Raw genomic sequence first — 27,908 nt, forward strand, 5'->3', positions numbered from 1 at the left:
TTCTCTTTTCTTTCGTGTTTTTAGTTGGTTGCTAGGAATTATATTTGTTTGCGTGCGCGTATAAGCAAATAACGATAATTAAATTTTTTTTAAAATAAATTACTAATAATTTTACAGCAGTAAACTTTTGTAGAAGAATATCTATACGTATGTAAATATTAACTGCAAATTTGAGCAGATTTCCAAAAAAAAAAAGAGTTAACTGTTGAATCATTGCCAACACACAGGGTTATACGAATAATTTAAGAAATCATTTTCAAGTGTATGTACGCGTTTGAGTGTTTAAAGAAGGAAAAATACGTTAAATGAATTTTTCTCACACGAAAAGTTGAATAAAATTATAAAGTATATATATTTATATATATACTCGCGAAAAAATATCGCCTAAAAACTTAAAATTTTATGAGAGAGTGATTGTCGTCATTTATGTGGTTTATGTTTTACGTTCGATGTTCGTGTATATTGACATGAATTTGCAAATATAGTTACGAGTAACTGTCGCAATAAACAACATCACCAACAACAACAAACCGTCTATTCTCCTATTGTGTTTATTGTAAAACGGTTTGCCATCATTAACGTAAAACGTTGACATTTTCTTAAAGATTCTATCGAAAATTTAAATCGAGATTTTCTTGCGGACCACATCTCTTAACGCATGCATGTCTTCCAGAAATAGTCAAAAATACAAAAGTAATACCTCACCAAGTCCACCGTATCAACCAATTCCAAAGAACATTTTGGCGGACAGTTCGGAAATGACAAACAACAGCGATGACAATGGGGAGGTAATTGTAGATCGAACCGGCGCCGGTGCATTGCCAACAACTTATTCATCTCAGCAATTAATGCAATCATCGGACAGTGAAAGTGTGGGAAATGGCGGTGATGGACGCGCTGCAGGTGGTGTTGATAATGAGGATAATAGAAATCGTGGAACCCCTCTGCGTTTATCCCATGTCAGCCGATCGCAATGGTTCACTGTTATTGTTCTATGTTTTGTAAACTTAATTAATTACATGGATCGCTTCACTATAGCTGGTAAGTTATGACAATGATAAAGAAACACCGTAATCGGAAGACTTGAAACTTCGTTTCGTATATAAAAGGCTAGTCCCTACCGCAAGTTTTATCATAGTTTACAGTTAGTTTAGCTTTGCAACTAGCCATTTTTATTGTGTTAGTTGGCCAAAGGAAAAGGGGGCGAAAAACAACGCATTGAGTAAAAGTAGTTCGTAAAACCAACGAATCGAAAAAGAGTTGAGTTGTGACCCACCTTGCATTATCCGAATGGTCTACTAAATCAATCATAGTTTGTCCGTCCCGCTTGTTGTCTGTGTTCCAGCATTTAAAGCATTTTAAGATCGCGCGAGGTGAGCACAAATAAAAATTCGCACCTTCTTCTCACGAAAACTTTGCTTAATGTTTTACGCTAGCAAAAGTTTCTCTATTTTCATTCTCCGTCTTCATGTAATTGTTGAGAAGCAAACGAAAGCAGACGGCGACAATGCATCCTAGAACAACACTTGTGCTCGTCTAACGTTAGCTTAAGAAGATGTCGTCATCCGCCTTACTTTCACGAGAAAAAAAATTACAAATCAAATAAAACCTATTATTTAGATGTTGAAAAGTCAATTGATTATTTTTTATCACGACTCCTCGTGACGCGCCGTTAATAGGTTAATAGACTCAAAGTAATTAAGAGAATGGGATTTTTTGTTCCTTATACCCGTTTATAAATAATAGGAATAATAAGAATATTGGAGCAAACTCGAAAGTTTTAAAAAGAGAATAATCTTTATTTCATTAAATTAAAGCCAAAAAATTTGTTTTGTTCACATCACGCTATAATGAATTTAATAGAATAACCGATTTAAATGAACGTGACTGACTAGCTGGCTGATTGACTGACTGACTGACTGATTGACTGCATAAAAAGAGATTACACAAAAATCCAAACACATTATGCACACAACCAGTGTTTATTTGTACGTGTACGCGTACTTAAGTCTCGTGACACAAATAATTTCTGTAGGCATAGTTTTATGCACATATATATATATATATATATATACATATATTTTACTATTTCACTTTTATTGCGGTTTCGGTTCTGTATTTTTCCACATGAATGTGTATGCCTGCGTTACAAATGGGCAAAGTGGTTGTAGAATAAGGCGCCAATATTTATGCAAGCCAACGTTTCCCTATATGCTTCGGATGCTTGAGAACAGATTGTTATTTCACTTACAGTATGCCAGTAAGCTTAGTTTTTTATGCATAATCATGAACCAAGCATTTATATAACGAAAGCAAGAAATAATTAAATAAAACCACATCCCCTATACAGCATGAACTTTGCATACCTACCTTCATCGCAACATATATCGAAATCTTAATCTTAAGTCATTTCCTTCTTTTAACATATGCTTGGTATCACGGGGAATAACAAATTTTTCCGAATGAAAGCAGAATTTTTTACCATAAATTTGTGTCCTCTACCACTGAAAACAGGGGCTACCATAATTGTTCTTCCATTGGCAACACTTACAAAAAAAAAAATAAAATAATAATAAAACAATTGGATTGAGCATGTCCGGCCAGATCATCTTTGTGCTGATCATGGTGATAATCTTAGAACTTGGTCTAGAATTATAAAACATTTTTTCTCTTGACCTTATTCGAAAAATTTCGAAAATTAGCAAAAACCCTGAGAAGAGTTGTCGAAAAAACGCTCCGATCCGAGCTTTGGGCCAAAGCTTCTGGGTGTAGCAAGGAACAAGTAAAAACATTAAAGGCTGTCACGACCCTCCATTAAATACCCCACACCGCTTCGATTAATACGACTTCTCGTAAAGCCCTTTTGTGAAATGCTGTTTCAAAAAACGCTCCGATTCGAACTTTGACCCAAAGCTTCTTGGTATACTTTTCGACCACTCTCTATATAACGCCAAAACGAAAAAAATTTGCAATTTTGAAAATTTTTCGAAAAAACCCGCTGTGTTAATAATATTTCATCATTGTAAACTGGTATGAAAAATTTGGTTCGGCTAGGGCAATTTTTTGAACCCCCTCCCATATAACCATTCCTGCAAAAGCAAAGTATTTATATGGTCTTACTTGCAATAATTCCTAGTGAAAATTGGTTCATAAGAGTAAATTGACAACGTACCGAATTTGGACCACGTACGTCTATGTTTTGAATAGCATCACCTATAAGGATTTCGAGGAAATGTAAAACCTTCTATGCTAAGAAACCCTTATTATTAATGTTTAACGATGAAAATATTGTTCATGGTAGAAATTTAAAGCGGACCAAATTTGAACCACACACATGGTTCTCTCTCGCACCTACCGCACTCCTTAAAAGAGTTCTCATGCACAGTAAACGAAGTAAATCGTTATGTTTAATGCTTTATGATGAAAATATGTCCATATAAGCAAAATAAGCTAAGAGATTAACATGGGGCAATTTAGATCATATTGGCCTATTTTTTAAGGGTTATTATGAAAAGCAAGTCCTTATATGGCGAGAAAGTATAATTTCTAGTTTTCTATGATGGAAAGTGAAAAATAATAAAATTTTTGGGAAATAAATTAAGTTTGTTAAATTCAGATCCCGCCATATGACGGTTTGGGTATCCCCGCCTATGCGGGCTTTCATGAAAAGCAACCGGAATTCTTGGTGTATTATTGACCAAAACGAGCGAATAATTGTACTAATCGTCTTAGTATAGGGTGTTTAACACCCTTCTTCTTCCTAACTTGGGCAAACAGAAAAAGTCAAAGAATCATATATGTAATGCGAGTGCGATGCACTGCATTAATTGAACTTTGGCTAAGCTCTTCGGCAAAATAGTAGTCGCATGCAATATTTACTCTCAAATCTGTTATTTGATTTATTTTTTTTTTGTATTTTGATGTTGAAATTCAATAGACTAGGTCAAGTTTATATTTACTCTCAAATCTGAAATCTCTTGCGAACAAATTTGAAAGATACTTTTACCTTTGAACTCATTTCTCCGAAGTACTTCGAAGTACTTCAACTTATGTGAATTATTTGGAGACTTAAAAAACTATGAGAACAACTTAAGAAAGCTTAGCCAAGGCATTGCCCATTATCTTTTGATATTTTCGTTTCTTTTTTTTTGATTCGCGTGTGTATTAAGTATACATGTATACACTTTCTTAATGTATTTGAGACGCTTTTTGAAACATGTATTATCATGCCATATCATATTTCTGCATACAATGCATTCGACCCGGCTTATATTAAAACTGGTTTTTTTGTATGACGTGTGCCTCATACTCTGTCTGAGTTTCTGACACGAGTTTTAAAGAAATTTTGCAGGTTTCGTTCATATCGATGGCAGGGATCTCGCCACGCAACAGTAAACAAACGTATGATAAATATTTTGCTCTTTTTCAAAAAAGATATATACACATGCACATATACATACATGTATAAGAAATTACGTTTAATATAAATTAAATTTTTTTTTATATCTACTTTTATTATTGCAGTTTTTTTAATATCAAATAGAATGGTCTCATGAATCTTCTTTTGTTTTTTTTTTTTTCTTTTTTTTTTTTTGTAAACATAAAATAAATATTTTTTAAAATCTCGCACTTACAGCGCTAGGCATATTCGTGCAAATATGTTTACATTCGTTCTCTTCTGTTTGTTTATTTTTCGACTACAATTTGTTTCGTTCGAATTGTACTCATTTTATTAAATGTATGGTCAGTCAATCAGGTGGTTCCTTAACATAGTTGTAGTTGTATAGAGGCCAGTGAATCGATCTGTTTTGCTGATAGCTTTGTAACATTGGAAATAAATTTTATGCCCAAAAAAAGCAACGCCACTACATTACTCGTAATTATATACGTATGAGATGATGTGTAAAGCATATATATATTTGTCCAATGCCAGCCACGTTTTATCGTTGCGTTTCCTCGCCGACATTCACTTTCGGAGAAATGCATAAAAACAAAAGAAAAAACAAAAAACAAAAAACAAAAGAGAAATCAACCAAAATCGTATTGTGATATATATTTCGTTGAAAAATGTGCAATAACACGCCAATCACTCGATTAATTTTAACAATTCTCTTGTTATTGTTGTTGTTTACTTAACAACAATAAGCGATACATTGCTTGTTACGTCATTTAATTTTTAAACAATCGTATCAGTCCGTGATTGGTTGAAAATAATCGTACGATAAATTTTTCTTGCAAACTGAGAGCAAATATTTAAAAATGCTTGGCAAAGCAAAATTAATTACCAGCGAGCAAACAAAAACAAAAAAAAAAAACTTATATTCACTTGAAGGCGAACTTTGAATAAATGTATGCACATATACGTATTGTCGGTTAGCGGGGTGGACGAGGTGTGTGTGTGTGTGTTTGCAATTGTGTAGTTTGATCGAAATCATTTTCACAAGAATGTTGACGATCTTTGCAAATAATTATGCCAAAGTTCAGCGACAATTTCATTAAAAAGATATTCGGTTTCTTTCGATGAGTTATTCGCCGAGCGAATGGGGCTCTTTTCTAACTTTGATCAGGAGGCCTGACAGAGTACCTCAAAATGCAATAGTGTTATTAAATCTTATTTGAGTGTAGACATAACAACCATCCACGTAGTTGAATGAACTATTATGAACATAATGATTAAAACTGAGTACTTTTATGAATCAACTCATGCATCCCGTCGCGTCATTCCGTTTTCTGATGACGCGTGTAAAATGTAATGAAGCGTGAATACGAAGCATAACCTGTATCTATCGTAGAAAGTTTAAAGTGACTTTATTCTTGAAATCAATTTTGTTCTTTGCCACTCCATCTGCTCTGTCCTTATACTAAAATCGTGATCGCTACTTCATAGCTTTACTGAGATGAACTAAACTGGTTTTAAATTTGTGTATATATCGCCGAAGTATAAGGATACAGTATAATTGGTCTTCCGAAATGTGCGTCAGGGGCCGCTTAAAGTGTAGATATTAGTGGCCAGATTTTTAATCGATTCAGATCTATCCATCTTTGCGTCTACTCGTTGTCGTTTCCTGTTCAAACTCTTACAACATTAAAACAAATCAAAACAACATAGAAAAGCACGGCTCATTATTAAATATCCTACACCACTTCGCTTAGTAAAATTGTTATTCATAGATAAAAGGCAAAATGGTTCGATCCGAATCATTTTCAATACCGTTCATCCCTGGGCTAAAAAACGTCCGTCTATCGAGTTTCATCGGAATATCTTACGCACTGCGACAAGAATACAAGATGGACGGAGGGACAGACAAGCGATTTAAAAAGTAATATTAAATCGATCGATATAACAAGAGGAAGATCTATCTAAAGTCGCTCTGGACGTTACATATCTCCGCATAAACTTGATTTGCCCTTGTATTACAAGTGGTGGAAGATGTGAACGTACGATGTATGATGCAAAGGACACAGACCAAGAATCGCTACTCTAACAGGCACTCAAGTACCGTATGTGCGTTGCATATCTAAGAATCATGATGAAATTCAACACATAAGCGGGGGGTACTAAAAAATTCAGCCGAATTGAATATGCAAGCATCAGTCGTTTAACACGATTTATTCATACCGCACTATATCGAAACCGTGATATATGGACCATTTTTATTAATATTAAGATGTAATATGCACCATCACCGCATCTCAAGCGTTTTTCAATATTCTGTCATATTGAGTAGGCGTAGGCGATTTTCCCCATTTTTGTGCACCTGCTGCAACACCACTCATTGAATATAATACAAATACCAATTTTGGGTATTGCGTTTGTTGTGTTGTTGTTGATAGATAACCAGCAAATTATAAATTTTTTTTAGGTTATGTAGTATTGATCGTGGTCCTTAAGCGATTGGGCTTACTTTCAATAGTCATCCGCTTGCGAGAACTTTCAAGCTTTGTGCCAAATTTGAAGTCGATTGAATGATTTTTGCAACCTGGAGAGTGTTTACCACAGACAGATAGACGGGCAGAGGGAGTCGTTTAAATCGGAACACAGTTTGATGCTAACCAAGAATGTATATAATGTATAGGGTCTCTGAGTATTGCGAATGTTTTGACAAAACCAATAAACCTCTATGATGAAGTACAACAATGAAAAATACAAATTTAAAAAATAATGATGACAATCACAAATGAATTTTCATCAACAATTACGGCTAAGCTAGTTATTAATTACTTTCTCAAGGTTAGTTAAAACTCCTTATTAATGATAAAAAACTAAAATGGATAAGTAAAAGCAAACATCAATTGGATAAAAAACATATTCGATTTTTCGAATTCTCGTTTATCAAAATCGTGTTGTAATATTCGTCAAATTTATATGGCATTATATTGGAATCATGCCTTACAAGTACTGTGTTAAACGAGAGACACCTGTACGTATGTTTGTTTCTTTTGTATTGAGCACACTTGCTCACGCGATAAGCTTTTTATTTTGTATTTGCAAAGTCACCTGAACATGCGATACATTTTTTTTTCCTTTTTTTTACTAGTTGGCGTCTTACATAGTTAGCGGTGGATGGTGTGGTTCTGCCATATTACGTTATTATCGTCTGATATTTTTATTTTTTTATTACTTTAAAGTATTTTGACTTTCATAAAGGATTGCTCTCTCTCTCTCTCCCTCTCTCTCTCCCTCTCTCTCTACCTTTTATCTCTTTCCCATGGAAAATTACATCGTCTTTTCCCTTTGTGTATAATTCCCTTTACATATTGCGTTATAAGTAGTTCAGCTTGAGTTGAATGAAAGCCGGGAGAAAGGTTAGGAGGCAAGCAATCTTCCTAAATTATTTATCTTGCTTTTATCATAATGACGAATAAATAAAAAACTACCTCAATTTGTCGTTACACATTACGTTTAGATTAATTGCGTGGGTTAGTTTAAAAAATAGGCTCATAATGTAAAACTGTAATGTTTTCTTCAGTTACCCATAAGCATAAGGCAAAACATTGCCTGCCAAGGTCACGTGAATGCTTCTCTGCCATTTGCCACAACACGTCATTCATTAATTCTGTAGGATCATTGATAAAACAACAAGAATTTTAAAGCAAAATTCCACATTTTCTATAAACTCCATAAATCCCCATCGATAATAGTAATACAAAATTCTAAAAATGGTAAAGCCATATGGACATTCATGACGCTTTACTGGCCGACGCAACCGGCGACTGGCGATTAGCGAAAAGATTAACAATCAAACGCAGAACAGCTCGTGCAAAAGAGGTTAACACAAAAATGACACACTGAAGTTAGGTATGTGTAACTGCCTTACAAAGTATATGCAGTGGGCAAGGTCAGTCGAGTCGAGAGATTTGAATCGTTATATGCAATCGAACAAGACTAGGAAGAGCATTGTAACTGTAAGTCCCTGTAAATAATTTGTAAATAAATCGGGAATCAATGCTATCCTAAAAATCACAATTCAATGATACGAAGCAGATAAGCCCGTCCCTCCGTCCACCCATTTCTCTAAAGGTTTCGATAAACCCGGTCGCAAAAATTTGTGATTCTTCAAGCATGTCAAAAAATTGCATATTCTTGCACATGCTTCGGCATTTAAAAATGGGCTAGGTCGAGTCGAGAATACGCCTACAGTACAACATAAACTAAAGAGAAAAAAAAGTGGAGATTTCGCTTATTATTCATCAGCTGCAACATTACAATAGTCTTGCACCTACATTGTATGGGCTATAGGGAAGAAAAACTTAATTGCACCCTACATCACTTGTGGTACAGAGTATATTAAGTTTAGGCGGACGTATATAACACGCAAAGGGATTTAAGACAGACGCGCCTTTTATTATACTGATCAAATCGGGAGCGTTTTCTGAACGCCTAGGCATGTCTATCCATCTAATGTCTGTCCACGAAGGTTTATGTTCAAGCTACAGGTCGCATTTTCCGTGATATTTTGATGAAATTTGGTACACTGACGTGCTGTGACCCAACGACGAACACTATTGGAAATGGTTGCGATCGGTCCGTCATTACATGGAAAGAAATTGCAATTTTCAAAATTTCTCGCCCAAACTGGCTCTGTAAAAGTATTTGAATATTCTAAATTAGTATAAAACATTTGGTTCGGCTAAGGCTAATTTTTTGAACTCCCTCTCGCGTAACTGCTCCTACGAAATCTTTATATAAAGTACAAATAAAATTTTATAGTGAAAATAACCTCATAACAGTAAATTGTCATAGCTATTAAACTTAATGAATTTGGACCACATAGGTCTGTTTTTTCGATATTAAGTATTCCTCTAATATGTGAGCTTTCACGGAAAGTATGCCATTGCATGAAAATCATGTGTAACTTTTGGTGTGTTATAATCAAAATGAGTGAGTAACTGCATTGAGCGAAGTAATGTAGCGTATCTAAGTTTCAACCTTACACGGCTATAATGTTCTTACTTTTTTTTTTTTTGCTTTTAAGATCGAAATGGAGCTTGCGAAAAATTCGTCTACAATCGAATGTAATTTTTATACGTTTTTTGATAAAAAGAAATCCATTATTTTTATATGAACTTCAGGACTTTATTTAACATGCTTCGGATTGTCCGATTTGGGTCAAATATGCACCGTTTCGTTGTATGATTTGTTGCCATTTTAAAGGTAACTTCAAAATGCCTCTCTCATAGAAGTCCTGGTCTCTATTTGCAAAAAACTTTAGTACTCGATTTTCACAATCCTCCCTAGATTCCAATTTTTTATCATTAAAGAAATTTTGCAATGCAAGAAAAAGATGATAATCGCTTGGTGCCAAGTCCGGACTGTATGGCGGATGCATTAAAACTTCCCAACCAAGCTCCCGAAGTTTCTGGCGAGTCACTGTAGATGTGTGTGGCCTAGCGTTGTCCTGGTGGAACACGACACCTCTCCTGTTGGCCAATTCTGGCCGTTTCTGGTCAATCGCTATCTTTAAACGGTCCAGTTGTTGACAGTAGCGATCAGAAATTAGCGTTTGGCCATATGGAAGCAACTCATAATAAATAATCCCCTTCCAGTCCCACCAAATGCATAGCAAAACCTTCCTGGCCGTTTGAGGTGCTTCACCGCTCTTTGACCACGATCGTTTTCGCACAGGGTTATCGTATGTGATCCATTTCTCATCTCCAGTCACCATCCGTTTAAGAAATGGGTCTGTATCATTCCGTTTGGCCAAGGCTTCGCAGATGGAAATTCGATCCATCATGTTTTTTTCTGTTAATTAGTGTGGCACCCAAACATCGAGCTTCTTTTTGAATCCAGCTTTGTGTAAATGGTTTAAAACTGTTTTATGGTCGATTTTTAGCTCCTGGGCGATGTTACGACTGCTAACATGCCGATCAACTTCGATCATTTCTCCGATTTTATCAACATTTTCGACGAGGTGCATCTTTAACATCAAAAATTCCTGAACTGAATCTACGAAACCAAAATTGCACATAATTGGCTGTTACAGTATCGGAACCATAAACACCATTCACAATTTTAGCCACCTGGCTTGCATTTTCGCCTTTGTCAAAGAAAAACTGTAAAATGTACCGAATTTTCTCTTTGTTCACTTCCATTTTTAACACGCTGAATGCACCAAACAAAAAACAGCAAAAGAATTTTTTTTAATACGAAATGTCACCTTTCCAACGAGCATAAATATGAAATTGTTTGATCGATACTTTACGAGAAATCTATCAGTGCAGCCATCTACTGAAAAAATAATGGATTTCTTTTTCCCCAAACTAATATATTACAAAGGAGTTTTTATATATTTGCGCTTTTACTTTTGTATAGATGTCTGAGAGAAATGTTCGTCAAATCGTCCATCTATTAAACTTGATAAAAGTTTTATTCCAAAGAAAATGAAACAAACCGATTGCATAATATGATATCATCATCATATGATGATGATGTTTGATATGATAATTAAGTTCTAAATAGACGGCTGTTATTAGGTGTAATTACTTTGAGTAAATATTAGATATTTTTACTTTTTTTATGAATTGCACATTAATGTATAAACATTGTAATCAGGAAATACGTTGTAATTATATTTCAGTTGCATTCAATTAATTACTAACATATTCACACTTTATTATTATTATTATTGCTATTACAGGTGTTTTGGAAGATATTCAGAGAGATTTTCAAATCGATAATTCTTATGGTGGTCTGCTGCAGACTGTCTTCATTATTTCGTATATGGTATGCGCCCCAATATTCGGTTATTTGGGTGATCGTTACTCAAGGCGCTGGATTATGGCAGTCGGTGTCGTGTTATGGTCTGCCACTACCCTCTTAGGTTCATTTATGAAGGAATTCGGTTGGTTTATAACATTCCGGGCATTAGTTGGTATCGGCGAAGCTTCTTATAGCACAATTGCTCCAACGATAATATCCGATTTGTTTGTACGTGGCCTGCGTTCAAAAATGTTGGCAGTATTTTATTTTGCAATACCTGTTGGTTCTGGATTTGGGTAAGTTTTTAACGAAAAAGAAGATGTACATGATTTTGTTTGTTTTCTTTATACCCTGCACCGGACGAAGAAGAAATTTTTTATTAGATCAATCGATTCGGCATCAGTTTCTGATTTGAGTTAGGCGTGTCTGTTGGTCTGTATGCCTTCTACCCTTTCCCGCTTGTAATGCAAGGGCATTGTGAGTTTGTGTAGATGTATGCAGCATCTAGAAGGCTTGAAGTGATTCTGGTTCGCGCTGGACTTGTCTGTCCGGCTCGTTTTTTTTGGGTTCAATCTACAGGCGACGATATTTGAAATATTTTAATGAAACTTGGCCCACGTGGTGGATGAACGCTATTGAAAATGATTCGAATCGGATGACCTCTTCAATCACTTATCGCGTAACGGCTTATTTTGAAAGTTAGTTACATGAACAACTGCCTGATAAGGTAGGGTATTTAATAGTACGCCCTCTCTTTTTTACCTCTTTTCTCTCTTTCATAGCGTAGTGTTCGTTTGATGTATAAAAAAGTCTATCAGTGTAAAAGTTAATGCCTGTGAGTGCACGTTTTTCAAGAGAAGGTCAAACCAATCAAATTTATTAAACCATTTAAAGCATTGATCACTGATTGAGCTCAATAAACAGGAATTCAATTAGAGGTCAATCAATTACACGAATTAAACTTTTTAAAGAACTTTTCCAGTCTTTTTTTTTTTTTTGTCACTTAATTCATTCTTAATTCAGTTTGATTGTTTGCATCAAACGATGTATGAATTGAAGAATAGATGTGACTGTAAATCAATTAAAATATTTATTCATAATTGCATATGACACGCAAGGATTCAATTTCAAACCGTAAACCAAAGAAATTATAGTTCATTTAACCTCCTATAAACAATCATTACAAAAACAAAAGCACCTATAGGAGTGTCTTTTGAATAATCATTTGATCTGTTTATATACAGATTGGTAGAATTTTATATGAGATAATTAATATGGAAATTCTTAAGATTACAATTTCAGTTTACTTAACTTTAATTACAGTTTTTAAATCGCAATAAAAAAAACTTTTTTTTAGCAGTTTTTACCAAAATCATCATTAATCACAATAAATCGGCCTTTGAGATCAGCTTTTTTCTGCTATATCAAGCCAGGCATATATAGTTAAAATCACTCTTCGCTACTAACTCAAAACTAAAAATACAAATTTCTAAATGGATTCCAATAAGAAGATTGTATATGCTTTATGGTATTTCCGACAAATAATAGGAGATAATGTCCCCTTATGACAAATATGCGCAAGTTATTCTCCTCGAAGAACTCATGCCAGAAACCAGGGTTCGGTTTACAATTCTCCTTAACGAACAAACTCGATATCTCTTATTAACGAGAAATCTGTTGATGGCATTCGATAGCATATGAGTGTTTGTTCAATGTCGAACGTAAAATGTCATAATTCATATTCAAAAGGGAAATATGCAAACAGATAAGTAAATGTGGAATTAAGTAAACAATTTCTGAGACCGACAGGAAGGGAAAATGTAAAATTAGCAGAAACTATTTACGAAGTATTCTGAAAATGATATATTCAGGGCCTGTTGGTTGGGCCCCTGTTGTAGAGAGGCAAATTTAGTATGGAAATTATCACCAGTTAACTGCGTCCACCACCTTTTGCGATATACTCGTACGCTCGCCAAGCACAGACCAGATATAATATGAAGTTGGATTGTGATGAAACGACTTGACAAAATGACAAAGGTCACATACTTTCCAGAATACATTATTACGACAAACACACATTCATAATAATCAAGTTTTATCATTCATTATAATCCGAGAAGCACAAGGACGAACAATGTTACATTTAATTACTAAATTTTATTTCATATGTTTGCTCAATGCTTACTTTTTTCCCCTTCTTTTTTATACATATACCGATGATGTCAAAAATATTCCGTTGTAAACGGAAAGTCAACTCGATATGAAAGCAATCGAGGAACATCAATCCAATAAGGTGTCCCATCGTTTATGGGTTGGGTCTTATACGATACCTCGAGAATCGTACATCGACCCGAGTACTAAATTCTGAGATGAATTACTTTTATATATGCGTCAAGCGTTACCTTAAATATGTTTTCTCTAATAAGGTGGCGACTTAAAATTACGAGTCGAATTCTTTTCGCCCTTTCAAATATTTAGAACACTGAACGTTAACATTCCATTTTTAACTTAAGCGAACCTTTTCGAAAAGCGATGATTAACACAGTCTCAGATACGTTCCAATAAAAGCAAGGAAGAGAACACCGTGCTGTAGCACTTTTCTATTTGAAAATGTCGATCATTAATTAGCATATGTACGTTAGTCAAGCTAATACATATTTATTGCACTGAAAAATGCCGATAGCATGGCAATAGGGCAATAGTTGCTAAGAGTTAGTTTTAGTAAAATGAACGCTGAGAGTATAATCATTTCGTGAAAACGTTTGTCACAAGGAAATTTTAGGGGCCCTATATATATCGTTGACCAGTATCAAATTACAAATTGATCTAAGTATGTCCATATGTCTTTTTACCGTAACCATTTTCCTGTTCGCAAAAACGAAAATATCGTCATCAAAGTTTGCAGCAACATCAAAAGTTCTTGCATGCAGTTCGATATTGAAAATGATTCAAATCGGATGAAGGGCACGGCACGCATACAGTAGAATATAAACTGAAAACATCTCTGCTCGCTGGGTTCTTTGTTTTATGCTCATTAAATAAATAGATAGAACGATAAAGTTATCCACGCAAGTTCTAGGGGTGATCCATTTTTTATACCTGTACAAAAATGGAGAAAAAACCACATCCTTACAACGTCATGGAATATCATCGTTTTCTTAACTCCTTTAATATGCATTAATAGAACTACTGATGCATACATATTTTGCAGATGAACTACAGATCGATAAAAGTTCGCAACTAATGGCAGGTAGAAAGGGTTCAAATTTTAGAACATTAATTTGGAAAATGCCTTTTTGAATGAAAACACTTTAGATTGATTTTCGTTTTTTATACCCTACGTCAGTGGCGGTACAATAGTATATTAAGTTTGTGTGAATGTATGCAAAACCCAGAATGATTCGAGATTGAATCTCACCTTTTATTATATCGGTCGATGTAGAAGATGACTCTGATGCGATACGATTCAAGCTTGTCTGCCCGTCTACCCGCCTTATGTTCTTGTATTCAGCCAACAGATCGCAATTTTTGAATTGTTTTGATGAAATTTGGTACACCAACAGGTTATGACTCAAGGACGAATGCTACTGAAAATGGTTCGGTTCGAACCACTCTTTCGCCCACTTCCCACATAAAGACTTATTCCGAAATGTCATATGAATAATTGTAGGGTGGTGTAGGGTATTTAACGATGGGCTTTGGTCCACCTTAGTGTTTTTGCTTATTTTATTTATTTACAATGAAAAATATTTTATATAGTTACATTGTAGGATCTGAAACAGCGCATCTAGCCGGCAATTGGCGTTTCGCTTTACGTGTTACTCCCGCGCTAGGCCTCATCGCGGCAATATTGATTCTAATTACCAAAGATCCCCAGCGAGGCGAGAGCGAAGGTGGCCATAATTTAAGAGCAACTGCTTATAAAGAAGATCTCAAGTATTTGATGAAAAACCGATCGTTCGTATTTTCTACGATTGCTTTTACATGTGTCGCTTTCGTAACAGGCGCTTTAGCCTGGTGGAGTCCCACATTCATCTACCAAGGACTCAAACTACAACCGCAAAACGAAGATATCGGACTAAACGAGTAAGTATTCATACATTCGCTTAAGAATTCCAAATTTTTCCTAAGAAACGCTGTAAAATTTTAAAATATTTTCCAATAACTTTACTTTTATTATATATTTACACAATAATAAATCAAAAAAAAAATAATAATAATAATAATAATAATAATAACAATAATGCACGCAATTAGCGTATCGTACAAGTTTGGCATTATCGCTATGATTGCTGGACTAATCGGTGTTCCTATGGGTACGTGGTTCTCGGAACGGTTTCGTCCTGCTATGGAAAATTGTGATCCATATATATGTGCAGTTGGCTTACTCATCTCATCGCCTTTAGTCTATTGTGCATTGGTGCTGCCGGTAACAAGTACTACGCTCTGCTTCTTGTTTGTCTTCGCAGCGCAATTATCACTTAACCTCTGCTGGGCGATCGTGGCCGATATGTTGCTGGTAAGAATTGAGAAAATATAAAATCCAACGTATGTCAAATTGCTGTGCTACCACCTATGATTGTGACGCAAACACTTGTACGGGCGCTAATTAAAGCAAAATTTCATTTATTATCCCTTTAAAAAATTATTTATAAATGTATTTAACAACAACAACAACAACAACAACAACAAGAACAATCAATGGTTAATGCTTTAAATTTTCTATCGCGTCAATATAGTGTGTCATTTCGATTTGGGGCTGTTACGACGGCATCGGGTCTTTTGGGTGTAACAGTCGGTTCATTTTTATCGCAAAAATTCGTTGAAAAGCATTCCTTTGCCGATCCCCTCATCTGTGGTATTGGATTGCTTGTGAGTACACCCCTGACTGTGGCCGCTATTATTACAGTACCCTTTCTCGCGCATGCGCCATTCATTCTCATACTGTTCGCTCAATTCAGCTTACATTTAAATTGGCCAATTCTTGCGGATATATTGCTGGTAAGAAAAACCCAAATCTTTTTGTTAAATAACACCGTTCTCTGATCTCCCACACACTCTCACATTCACGAATCTCTTATTTCGCTTAGTCGATGTTCACGTTTTCATCACACAATGCGTTCGAACATTTCCCACAATATCGATTTCTAAAAAAGAAAAAAAAACCAAAACCAGATGTACACGTAGTTAACGGAAGAAAATATATTTGACCATGGATTATCTGAAATATTGTTAACAAAGTTATTTGTTAAATATGGCTTCATAGAATCAACTAGTTTTCGAACAATAGAAAGTCAAAAGCAAGCGCATTAAGCATCTCAGCATTTTAAACTACGTGACTCAATAAATCATACAGTAGCCAATGCTACATAAAGATCTTAATTGCATCGTTAAGGAAACGATATTACAATCGAATCTTCTCCCTTACATGCATTGGCGAAAAGAAATAAAACACCACGGCTTACAATACATCCTTTAAAATCCTAATTCTAAATATTATTTTTGCTTTTACATATAACAAATAAATAACGGTAATAAATTAGAGTAGAGGCCGATGATTTATGATTCTTGATGTGGAGTAAACTCTGTAGCTATGGATTATGGATTCGCTGTAACAAGTACAGATTTTATACCCTGCACCACTTGTAGCACAATTGTATAAGAGGCTGTCTTGTTTTCTTGTGTGTTTAGATCGGAATTCTTAAGATATTTTAATGAAATTTGCGCCAACGACGAACACCACTACTGAGAGTAATGCGAATCGAGTCGTCAGTTAAATTCAGAATCTAATGAAAAAGGGAATTTAAAAAAAATGGGAGAACTGGACACTTGCATTTCACACATCTTTTAGCTACAGCTACGATGTTTTCACTTCAATTTATTTTATCTATATCGTTTGCGTTGTAGCAGGTGATTTAAAATTGCTTCAAATATTTAATGTTATGCTTACCCCCAAAAAACTATTGATCTTAATTTCATTTCGCAGTACATATCCATTTCACGCACATCAGAACTCTCGTAAACTTCATTAAAAATCTGTACGATATCTTCCATCCGATATATGATATAAACGGAATGAATGGATTCTCGCGTTAGGCTGCAATCGAACATCGGAAAAGATTTATTAGTGTGTGTTCAAACGTGATTTCTAGTCAATTGTTATTCTTCCTTCAGCTTGTTTGACATTTCCTTACGTTGTTACCTATCACTGTTATTCACTACTAAACCATCTTGTTTCACCGCATTTATGTAGTGTCTATCGAGAAAATGAATAATATGCACTATGAAGACTACTATGAAAATACTTCATTGGCACGAATACTTGCCTTTCGCTTGAAACCAACAAACCAAAATTTGACAGATTCAGATCACCAAATTTTGAATTGATCTACCATATATGTACTTTCACAAATCTTCAGATCAATGTTTTTTCTCTTTTGTTCTCACATGATAAGTAACCATCGCTTTCTTTTGTCTTTGAATGGCGGATGAGGGTCTCAACCTTTGTTCTCACCACTTAATAGTAAGTGTGTATGTGAAACTTTAGCTTTTTACCTTTGTCGCCCTAAACATACCAAAAACCAATGACGCATGAACGGAAATGCTGATCAAAAATAATCGATAGTAGTTCCCTAACAATACAGCAAATGTTTTCCGTATTTTATGTGATTGAAATAGAAATTCTTGTATTAATAAGTAAATCATGCTTTCACTTTTCCTACAAAGATAGATTTTCTCTTACCGTGATACACAAAAAGTGTTCACATTTTCAAAACATTCAATAAACCGCGAATTTTGAAACTATGTATTCAGTAGTCAGCTGTGGAGGAAAGCTTGATAGTGACGCATTTAAAAGAGATGAACGGCTTATTAAAAATCGGTATTGTCCGGCATCTGAATTGCTTCACCGTGTAAGCAAATAATAATACACTTCTTTCTTATCAGTACAATGATACGTTTACAGGCGTCCCTCACTTAATACGGTCAAGTCATTTCGCGCTGTTCCGAAAACATGTTATAGCAAACAGTAACCTAATTTAAATTTCGATATAATATAAATCAAATCTTAAAGTCTAAACTTATGAATTTAATTTTAAATGTAGCTTAACTTTAAGTTTTAAAAAATGGAAAAAATATGAAATATAAAAGTAAAGGATATATATATAGAAAACGAACAGTTTGTAGCTCACCACAAAATACCCTACACCATCACATCATATAATGATTTTTTCATATAAGACGTTATATGGGAAGGAGTGTAAAAAGTGGTCCGATCCGCGTTTGTCCTTACATCAAGAAACGTCGACATTTCGAATTCCACCAAAGTATCTCAAAAATTACGGCTTGTAGGTTACACATAAAACAGCAAGATGGACAGAGGGACAGACAAGCTTAAGCAGATGCAAAAAATGATTCTGATTCTATCGGTATAATGAAATATGAATCCATTTCAAGCCATTTTGGGTGTTGCATACATCCGCACAAATATGGTACACCCTTGCACCGCAAGCTACGATTATGACGATCAGCAATTTTAATTTCATCACAAACTGCAGCCAATGAGCTTTTTTTTTGTTTTCTTGCTCTCGAATACGATTGAAACTCTTTACATATTCGGTTTTCTGCTATCGTGTTGTATCGAAACCGTTTTACAGCTAATGTATGCACATTTTGCACCGTGTTGTGCTTTACAAGCACAAATGTATTAAGCGGGGGACGCTCCAATAGTTTTTTTGTTCAGATATTTGTAATTCGTGCAAGTACGCCTATATATAATAAATTTCAAGATACGTTTGTTGTTGTCATATGGAACATTTATTTAATATTTCTTTTGGTTTAACTTTAAGTATTTTATTTCTTGTTTCGTAATCACTTTTGGTGGGTGCTATTGGTATACACCGGCTTCATACAGATGCGTAAGCAAATTAAATTAAAAGAAAAAACACTTGTTAGCACTTCTCCACCCACACACAGATGCTTTAATATTATTTAAATTTGTGCCGTAACGATATAAAATAATTTTTTTTTTTTTTTCTCATTTAAAAAAAAAGGAATCGCTTTCGCTTCTCCCAGTGTTGGTTAGAATGAATTTATGACCTCTTCTTTTTCCAATTTGATTTCTTCGTTGCTATTCGTGCAATTTATTATAATAAAAAAAAAAAAAAAACAAAAAAAACTTCATATGAGAATATATATATCTTCTGCTCGTTCTCTTCAGCAAGTTCAGCAATATAATTTTTGTTGTTGTTGTTGTAATTATCACTTTCAAAGTCAATGAATTCATTCCGTTTAATCAACAAACCAACACCAGGGTATTTTTATTCATTTTAAAGACACAACACTATCAGTAAATTAAATAAATTTTCAAGGGTTTAAATATTTTACTTCCTGATTTCAGAGAAAATTTAAAGTCTGCTTCCGTAGTTTCCGTATTTGCTAATATGCTTCCAGCAATAAAGTAATTCAATAGGCTCTGTCCGTTTTCTTAGTGTTGACAGAATGAATGCGAGTTCATTTCAAAAATTTATTTTAAAATTTCATATTGAACGAGAATGTTGGCAAAGAGAGATTAGAACATCTTGATGACCAGCTGCGCTCAGCAATTCGATCCCCGATACTTATCATGCAACTGATTGTTGTTCCAGCCACTGATTGTATATCCGGTCCTGAAACCTATTGTTTTAGAGCCAAAACCGATTGACATTAAATTGGTTTTTTGATCAGAAAAACTTTATTATCCACAATTTTCATTGCATTATATTCGACCTTGAGCAGCAGCAGATTGGGCAGGAAAAACAGGGGCACAGTTTTAGCAAAAATTTCTAATATTTATTGCATTTTATTGTTTTATATTTGAATAGACAGAGACACAAATTTAATAAATTTTGGTAGAATTGATAATAGATTGATCAACTACATAAGCTATATAGGTTAGCCTAGGATTAACGAAAGATTTAAATTTGCCGTCATTTTTGCGGAAAAGTGTTAGCAATTCAAAAAGAAAACAATTTGTTTAAGATAGGAAAAAATGGAAAGATAGAAAATGTTTTCGCATTCACTTTGAATTTCACTTAACGTTTCCTTATACCAGAGCAAGACAATATACAGTCGCTAACTGGAAGTGGTTGAATCAAGTTTTAAAGTCACGTAATCGTTAATCCCGATTTTACTAATTTATTATGCATTAGTATTTGATATTTAATATTTTTCTTTGGATTTGTGGGCTCAACAGGGATTTGAACACGGACCCTCTCACATTTCGTATCGTATATATCGTACACAACCGGATCTACCGGAAAGTTCTGTGCATTTTTACAATAAAACAAAGTCTTGCTTTCCCAATATAGTTTGAAATGGACGAAGGATTTCACGCAAACATGATCTTGATAGTATATGCCGTCAATCAAAATTGCTCGCCCAGAATGTGGCTTCGACTGTTTCCAGAAAGCTTCGAATATGATTTCATTTGTTCTTTGCACACTTTTAACACTATACTGCAATTCATTTCGCCTTATTTATGCATGCCTTTGGGTAATTGCGAGCGAAATCTTGCTTTCATTTACCAGATTTTCGAATTGGATTTTATTAAAGGAAAAGTTAAGACTTAAGGAAAAATGGGCAGTAATAAGTTTGCGTGGGCGTATGCAACACACAGAAGGACTTGAAATAGACCCACCTTTTTATTTTCCGATCGATTCCGAATCATAACCTGAATTGATCTACGATTGTCTGTCCGTTTGTCTACGTAAATTTACGATCAAACTACATGCCGCAATGTTTAAGATATTTTGATGGTATTTGGTACATTGACATGTTCTGAGCCAAGAACGAGCGCAATTGAAGATTGTTCGGATCTGCCCACTTTTTCGACTACTCCCCATGTAACCTCCTATTCTGAAAAGTCGTTACATAAAAATATAGCAATTTTCAAAATTTCCCGGCAAATTTGGCTAAAAGTAGTAGTATTTTGGCAGTCTAAATTGGTATGAAAGCTTTGGACTGAGGCAATTTTTAAACACCCTCTCTTGTAGCGAACACTGAAGATCATGCGTCAAGAAGGTATAATGCTTCTTGAAAATTGATTTCTTAGAGAACAGAAAAGTCTACGTTTTAATATGTAGTGATAAAAATTGACTCACAATAGTTACTGCATACAGAAATAAGACTTGTGTCAGACAATGCGTTGTAGGGTATTTAATGGTCGGCCTTGACCGACTATCATGTTCTTACTTGTGTTTAAGAGAGATTGCTGGTGTTTTTAACACAGTTACTAGCATCGAATGATTTCAAAGAATACTTTTCTTCTTCTTCTTTACTTCTTTTACTTACTTTAAATTTACAATCTATGCTTGTGTATAAAATTATAATTTGTTTTTATAAAACGTTTTGGAAAATCGAACGTCGAGTTCCATTGTCGAGTTCTCGACCAAAGAAATAAAAAAAAAAAAACATCGGTGGTAGTACAGTGCTTACACAGACAGCAAAAATCAAATAATTAAAACATTATCTTGATTTTTACATATATTTTTGTTTTTATGGAACATTGTTACAACTTTGTTTCATCATTTCTTTTGTTGTTTTTTTTTTGGCTTTCTAATGCTTTTTATTTCAATCATTTCTAGTACGTTGTGGTGCCAACACGTCGTTCCACCGCTGAAGCATTTCAAATTCTAATTTCACATACTTTTGGCGACGCTGGTAGCCCGTATTTAATAGGATTGGTAAGTAAAAATTCGAATTTTTGATTTTTTGCGTTAAAACAAACTATATATTTTTTAGATTTCCGAACTTATTAAAAGACATTTACGTTCATCTTCGTCGAACATTGCGAATCTTGTTCATAGCTCGAATTTTGATAGCTTGTCTTTAACGTTGAATGAAACGATTCAATCCACGTTAACTTCAGAACCAATAATTCCACTTGCGCTTACCGATGTTCCACAGGTTTGTCCACTCAAAATATTACGTTTCAAATATGACGATGTCAAGGTATTAAATTTTATATTCTAGGACAGTACGAGCTTTTATTCGCTTCAATACGCCCTCTTCATTGTATGTTTCGTTGAGGTTTTGGGTGGTATATTCTTCTTAATCACTGCCGTATTCATAACGGATGATAAACACGAAGCTAGTCAAGCTGCTCAAGGTAAGCTAAACTATATTAAATATTTGAATAATAATAAAAACGTAAGGCAATGTTTCAGAAACGGTTTTGGTATTAAACTTATATGTATAAATGTACATTCTAAACAATCCTGTGGACTAGTTATGTAAAGGTCGGTATTTTTATACCTATCACTGAAGGATGAGGGGTATACACATTTTGCCAAAACGTTTGCAACACCCAGACGACATGTCCAGAGACATCATAAAGTATACTTACTCCCAATCAGAATCAAATTCTTAACCGATTTAAACATATCCGTCTTTTTGCTTTCATAATGTCTGTGGTATAGACACTTTGGTCGCAAACATGAAACTATTGATTCCAAATTTAGTAGAAGCATTGGAAGTTTCCTCAAAATGCCCGCCCAAAGCATAAACTGGGAAAATGTGTGGATAGAAGACTGAAATTTAACTATATTTACCTTATGGAGGACCTCTATATTATTACTGTTCACGCCCGAAAATGGAAAAGATTGGTCACAACCATACATAGTTAAAAGTTATCCCAATCTTTGTTTTTTTTTTTCTATTTTCTTGGGGTTTTCTGTTTATTACTCATCAGCTAGACACGACAGAATGTTAAAAATTATTCATGAATTATTCACATAAAGGTCTGTCTAAGAATGTGTTAATTCCAATATATATATGGTGGACTCCATATGGTGCAGGATTCTTTTTCTTTCTTAGCAGTGTAATTGATTGCGTATCAAATAAAAAGGCGAAAGGAGCAAAAAAGGAAAAGAGAATAGAATGCGACAAATTGAGAGACATCGCGACGGACGGATCAGGATGTGATGGATAAATTTTTTCTTTAAAATCTTGTCGATATGGTTATGAAATAAAAGCACTCGGATTCGTTATGGACTTATTATTATGATAAGACCCGATTTGCTTATTGTTTATATATATTTTTAGGTTAGGTAGTGGGTTATATGTATACCCGAGATTTGTTTTAACGCGAATAGATTTTTTATTTACTTTAATTCCTATTCACAATTTTGTTTTTTATTTTCAATTTAGGCTTTAATATCAAAAATATTGAAACAACTGAATGCGATAAAAGTCCAACTGCTTACTATAAAATCGAATTATGTGAAATACACGAATTAAGGCCAAGTGTATGAAGAATTTAGGTGGGTGTCAACTCTGTAATCCTTAAGATAAAGTATCGAACTATTTGTCTATCCTCTTAATTCAAAATTATTTGATCTATTAACTTTTTATATGTCATTCGCCATTAAACTTTTGACGATTGCAACAAGCGTAATGTAATGTAATCGTACGACCACTCTACAAATAGATTCCAATTTCATTACTATTCCAACTTTATTGGAGACTGATTGATTGTCGCGAACGTGCCGTGACATAACTCAGGCTCTATTAAATGTATTTGTGAGATGAACCTAAAATAATTCGCAACACCTTAGATAACCCAAGAGTTGTTTTATGTACTAAACACAATGATGGCATTTGCATTTAGCAATAAAATAATAGTTGATTGTACCTATTGACATATAGTTGAGCTTGTATTACTTATTGCATCGATGCAAATTAACTCTTCTGCATGCAGTTGTATTAACAAGCACAAATGATGTATTTTATGAAAACAGAAAAGCAAAAACTGTGTAGTTAATACCGCACATTCTTCTTCTTCCTCTTCTCTTTATTCTGTTTCTTCTTTAATATGATCAATCAACAGAAAAAGAAAGAGATAGTGAGATTGCGCCTAATTATGCTTAATCGATAAGTGCTATTGCTGGCTTTAACTACGATCAAAGTAAACTCAACGGTACTTGAAATTTGAACCCGCGCACACATGTTTGATGACAGCGATTCTTACCGGCCCAAATGTTTGTGCGGTGTTTGATTTTAAGAAATAAGAAAAAGTTAAATGAAAGCCAAGGAATTGTTTTTCGCTTCATTAATTACGTTTCCCTTCAATCGATCACTTTTAAGCATTCATGTAAAGAAAGTCTAATCAGTTTCTTAAACAACATGATTTTCTTTTAGTAATGCAATGCAATCTAATGCTATGTATTCATTGTGCTCAACGGTTGACTTTTATAAACATTTTCAGCGAAACGCTGCATGCCGCAAACACTTACATATATTTGACATATTAAATAAATCCAAAAAGTGTCCTTTTATCACTTAAATGTCATATGGAATGTATGTGTTTTCATCCCCCAATTAATGTTTACTATTGCTATAGCAAATGAAGTTCATTGTCGATCACTTCGTATAAACACAAGTTAGAGCAACCGTTACAAAGCAAAATTTTATTAACTTCATATATGAAAGTTGTAGAAGCCTATTTACTTAGACAATTTTATACCCATTAGCGAAGGATGAGGGATATATACATTTTGCAACGTCGGGAAGGAAGCATCAGAGATCCTACAAAGTATATATATTCTTGATCAGCATCAAATTCTAAATCGATTTATGCATGTCCGTCTGTCCGTCTAGTATAAAATTGGTATAAAAGATTCGATTTAATTTTCTTACTTGTTATCTTTGATCTAAAAATGTTGGTCGATAAACCAAATAAATATTTTATTAAGAAATATACCTAGTTAAAGGAAATAATAAATTTATTCAGACATATTTACTACCGCAGTACCATTTTCATAAACAACACATTATTCGAATCTAAGTATTCACATACATAATTGTCTCTCCGAAATGGATATTTTAATATATAACAAGCTCAAGCGTTATAGTCGATCATAAAATATCCGAGTTTTATTAAGAAAAATTTTATAACCTAGTCATATAACAATTACTTTTTCAAACACGGGGATTGCGCAGGAAAGAGACCGAAACGTGATCTGAATTGATCGAAATTGCTTCTATGCTTGCTTTTGTTAAAAAACCAACTAACAATTTCCCACCTACCACAAACTCTTATTTCATCTTATTGCCATATAAAGGTTTAGTTTTTACGAAACCTCACATGGAAAGAGATCCAAACCAATAAACCGGCATGACCCAAACTTAGTGCAGCATAATTATATATCAAAGCGCTAATCTAGATCAATTTTGATCATAGAATACTAATCATGGCTTCCTATATTGCCATATAAAAATTTTCATATGAGAGAAAGTGCAAAAATTGTACTCGTCCCGTTCAAAGCTCTACACATTTATTTAATACGCGAAAATGCTATTTTTTACCCATATTTGTCGAAAAATATTGAAAATGCAACTTTTCGTAGAGCACCTCTGTCAACACGGGACTGAACCCGGAGAGAGGTCATAAACATGATCTGTCCTCAATCAATATACCAAACATTAAAAAAAATCTCAATGAGTTCGATACCATACACCGACCGTTTCACTTAGTACAATTACCCATATGATTTTTCAAAATATGATGTCATATGGGGAGTGCCAAAGTATGAGGATTTATCAAATTTCATCAAAATATTTCAAAAATTGCGACCTGTCGGTTGAAGTAAATAAAAATGAGGATAGACGGACAGACATGCTTAAAGTATAATAATAGTTGGGTCCTTCTGGTTGCTGTATACCAGCTGTAGAGCAAATGCTATAAAGTACACACAACTATCAAACGGACAGACTTGTTATATTCAAAATGGTATAACATCTGTTTCAAATCGGTCTGAGCATTGAGTAGATACGTAATGAAGATAATTGGAACGCACAACTAAGCAAGACTCTTCGGAATTTATTCTGAATCTAGATATTTTACTTGTAATATGAAATACAGATATAGCAAGACTTGTTGTGGACGAAACGATCACTCGATTCTACTTTATGTAGATCCTCTGATGATGAATCTTATGTCCATTGCCGAAGGATGGGAGGTCATTTTGCCCCAAAAGGAAGCTTTAGACAATCCATAAACTATCTATATTCTTGATTAGATTGATCAAATGGTGAATCAATTGGAGCATCCGTCCGTCTGTCCACGTGTGTAAAGTCTGTCGTAAATATTCTCATGGCCGCAAAAGTGAAACCATCGACTTCAAATTTGGCAGGACCATTGGTAGTTCGTGTCCTGAGAAAGCCTTTGCTTCTGCTCCTTGCTCATAAACTATAACAGACACACGACATAAAATTCCGCAGAATTGTTTAAGAAAAATTGAAAAAAAATAGCCATGCACATCCAATATGGAGTGCACGTGTACAAAAGAGGCGATTGCAATCAAATATAATTTTCTTACTTGTTCGAATATTTTCTATCTTGTGACAAAAATCAATTTTTCCGCATCAACTTTTTTTGTGTTAGTTTATGAAGAAACTATCTTTTTAATGAAAAATAGTAAAATTATGTTTTCACGTATATTTGAACGAGTTAATCGAACTAATTTCTAATATAGCGGCTCATCATACATAGTCTTCGTAGTCAATTGAAATTGTAATTTGCTTTAGTGACATTTGAATCCTTTTCAAGCTTTTCAAACATTATGCCTACATTCCCGTACTACTATCTTTCCAAAGCAATCAATTGTAGAATGCGTCGTCAACTCAACTTGAATATCAATTATGCTACAAAACAAATTTTTCGATCCCACTAAATGTATGTGTAATTAGTGTATTCATATAACTAAAGTATTCCTTTAAAAATCCTTATCTTTCTAAATTATAAATTACTTGCAATTAATTGATTGCAACAAAGTTATTTGTTTTGTTAAAATATGTATGAAACTAATGAAAGAAATACTTAATAATTTTTATCGTTTTATGAACTTTCTTCTTCTCTTCACTATATTCCAGGCAATCAAACATCGCTTCAGGCTGCCTGAATTTCATTAAATTACAACATCAATAGTCCTCTCGAAAAAAGAAAAAGGAGAAAAACATAATGTTCATCGTACATATGTGAAATTTTTCATATAAAAGATGTGCCTCAGGGGTGCATGTTCCTAAGTTGCAAACTCACCTCCATTGTAATTGTCCGGATAATAAATGCCTCATCGTCGCGAAAATTTATAAATAATTTTTTTTCACTTTTTTTTTTTTTTTTTCTTAGTTAAAAAAATAAATAATTCATCTTCTTTTTTTACAAGACTTAAGTAGTTAGTTATTTATATTTAAGAAGTGATTAAGCTTTATAAAGTAAGTTGTCATTGTCAACGGTAGTGTAACGAAAGGTACCATAAATGTATCGAGAGATTTCCTAGACAATATAAGCAAAAGTTTTCAAAAAACAAATATATTTGTATGACATACATATCTTAACAAAAAATAAAAACTTAACAGGCATAGTTCAAACATTTAAAAAAATAAGAAAAGCATTTGTGAAAGCGATTTGCTTAAGTATTAACAATTACTGAAAACCTGTTAATAATTTGTGGAGTCTTCATTTAAATTTCTATCGGTTTCGCTGCTCCCTATACTTTTGACTTTAAGAATTCTAATTATCTTTGCACATTACGCCAATGTGACTGTAGTTTGAAGCTCCGCGCAAGAATATGTATTAAAAAAAAAAACTATTAATGTTCGTTCCTAATACGAAGTTCAACTAATATCTTTCCAAGTGCCTATCGTTGACAATTTTACCTTACTTATCTTA

General features: G+C 34.0%; 1 protein-coding gene across 5 annotated transcripts; it reads left to right on the top strand.

The window, feature by feature from the left end:
• Positions 1 to 27,825, top strand: LOC119635595 (protein spinster). Of its 5 annotated transcripts, none has more exons than XM_038030475.1 (9): positions 1 to 1,041; positions 11,139 to 11,496; positions 14,960 to 15,286; positions 15,940 to 16,201; positions 21,823 to 21,921; positions 21,980 to 22,144; positions 22,211 to 22,346; positions 23,387 to 23,499; positions 27,110 to 27,825. In XM_038030475.1, the coding sequence occupies exons 1-8, from the start codon at positions 663 to 665 to the stop codon at positions 23,488 to 23,490; spliced, it is 1,830 nt and encodes a 609-aa protein (XP_037886403.1). In that variant the 5' UTR covers positions 1 to 662; the 3' UTR covers positions 23,491 to 23,499; positions 27,110 to 27,825. The 5 variants fall into 5 exon arrangements, with proteins under 5 accessions (XP_037886403.1, XP_037886402.1, XP_037886405.1 ...); XM_038030474.1 differs by lacking the exon at positions 15,940 to 16,201 and adding an exon at positions 15,458 to 15,719 and having other exon boundaries at positions 9 to 1,041; XM_038030477.1 differs by lacking the exons at positions 15,940 to 16,201; positions 23,387 to 23,499 and adding exons at positions 15,458 to 15,719; positions 22,405 to 22,476 and having other exon boundaries at positions 10 to 1,041.
• Positions 27,826 to 27,908: the final 83 nt, after the last annotated feature.

This window comes from Glossina fuscipes, unplaced genomic scaffold (assembly GCF_014805625.2).
Source record: "Glossina fuscipes isolate IAEA_lab_2018 unplaced genomic scaffold, Yale_Gfus_2 27, whole genome shotgun sequence".
Taxonomy (NCBI): domain Eukaryota; kingdom Metazoa; phylum Arthropoda; class Insecta; order Diptera; family Glossinidae; genus Glossina; species Glossina fuscipes.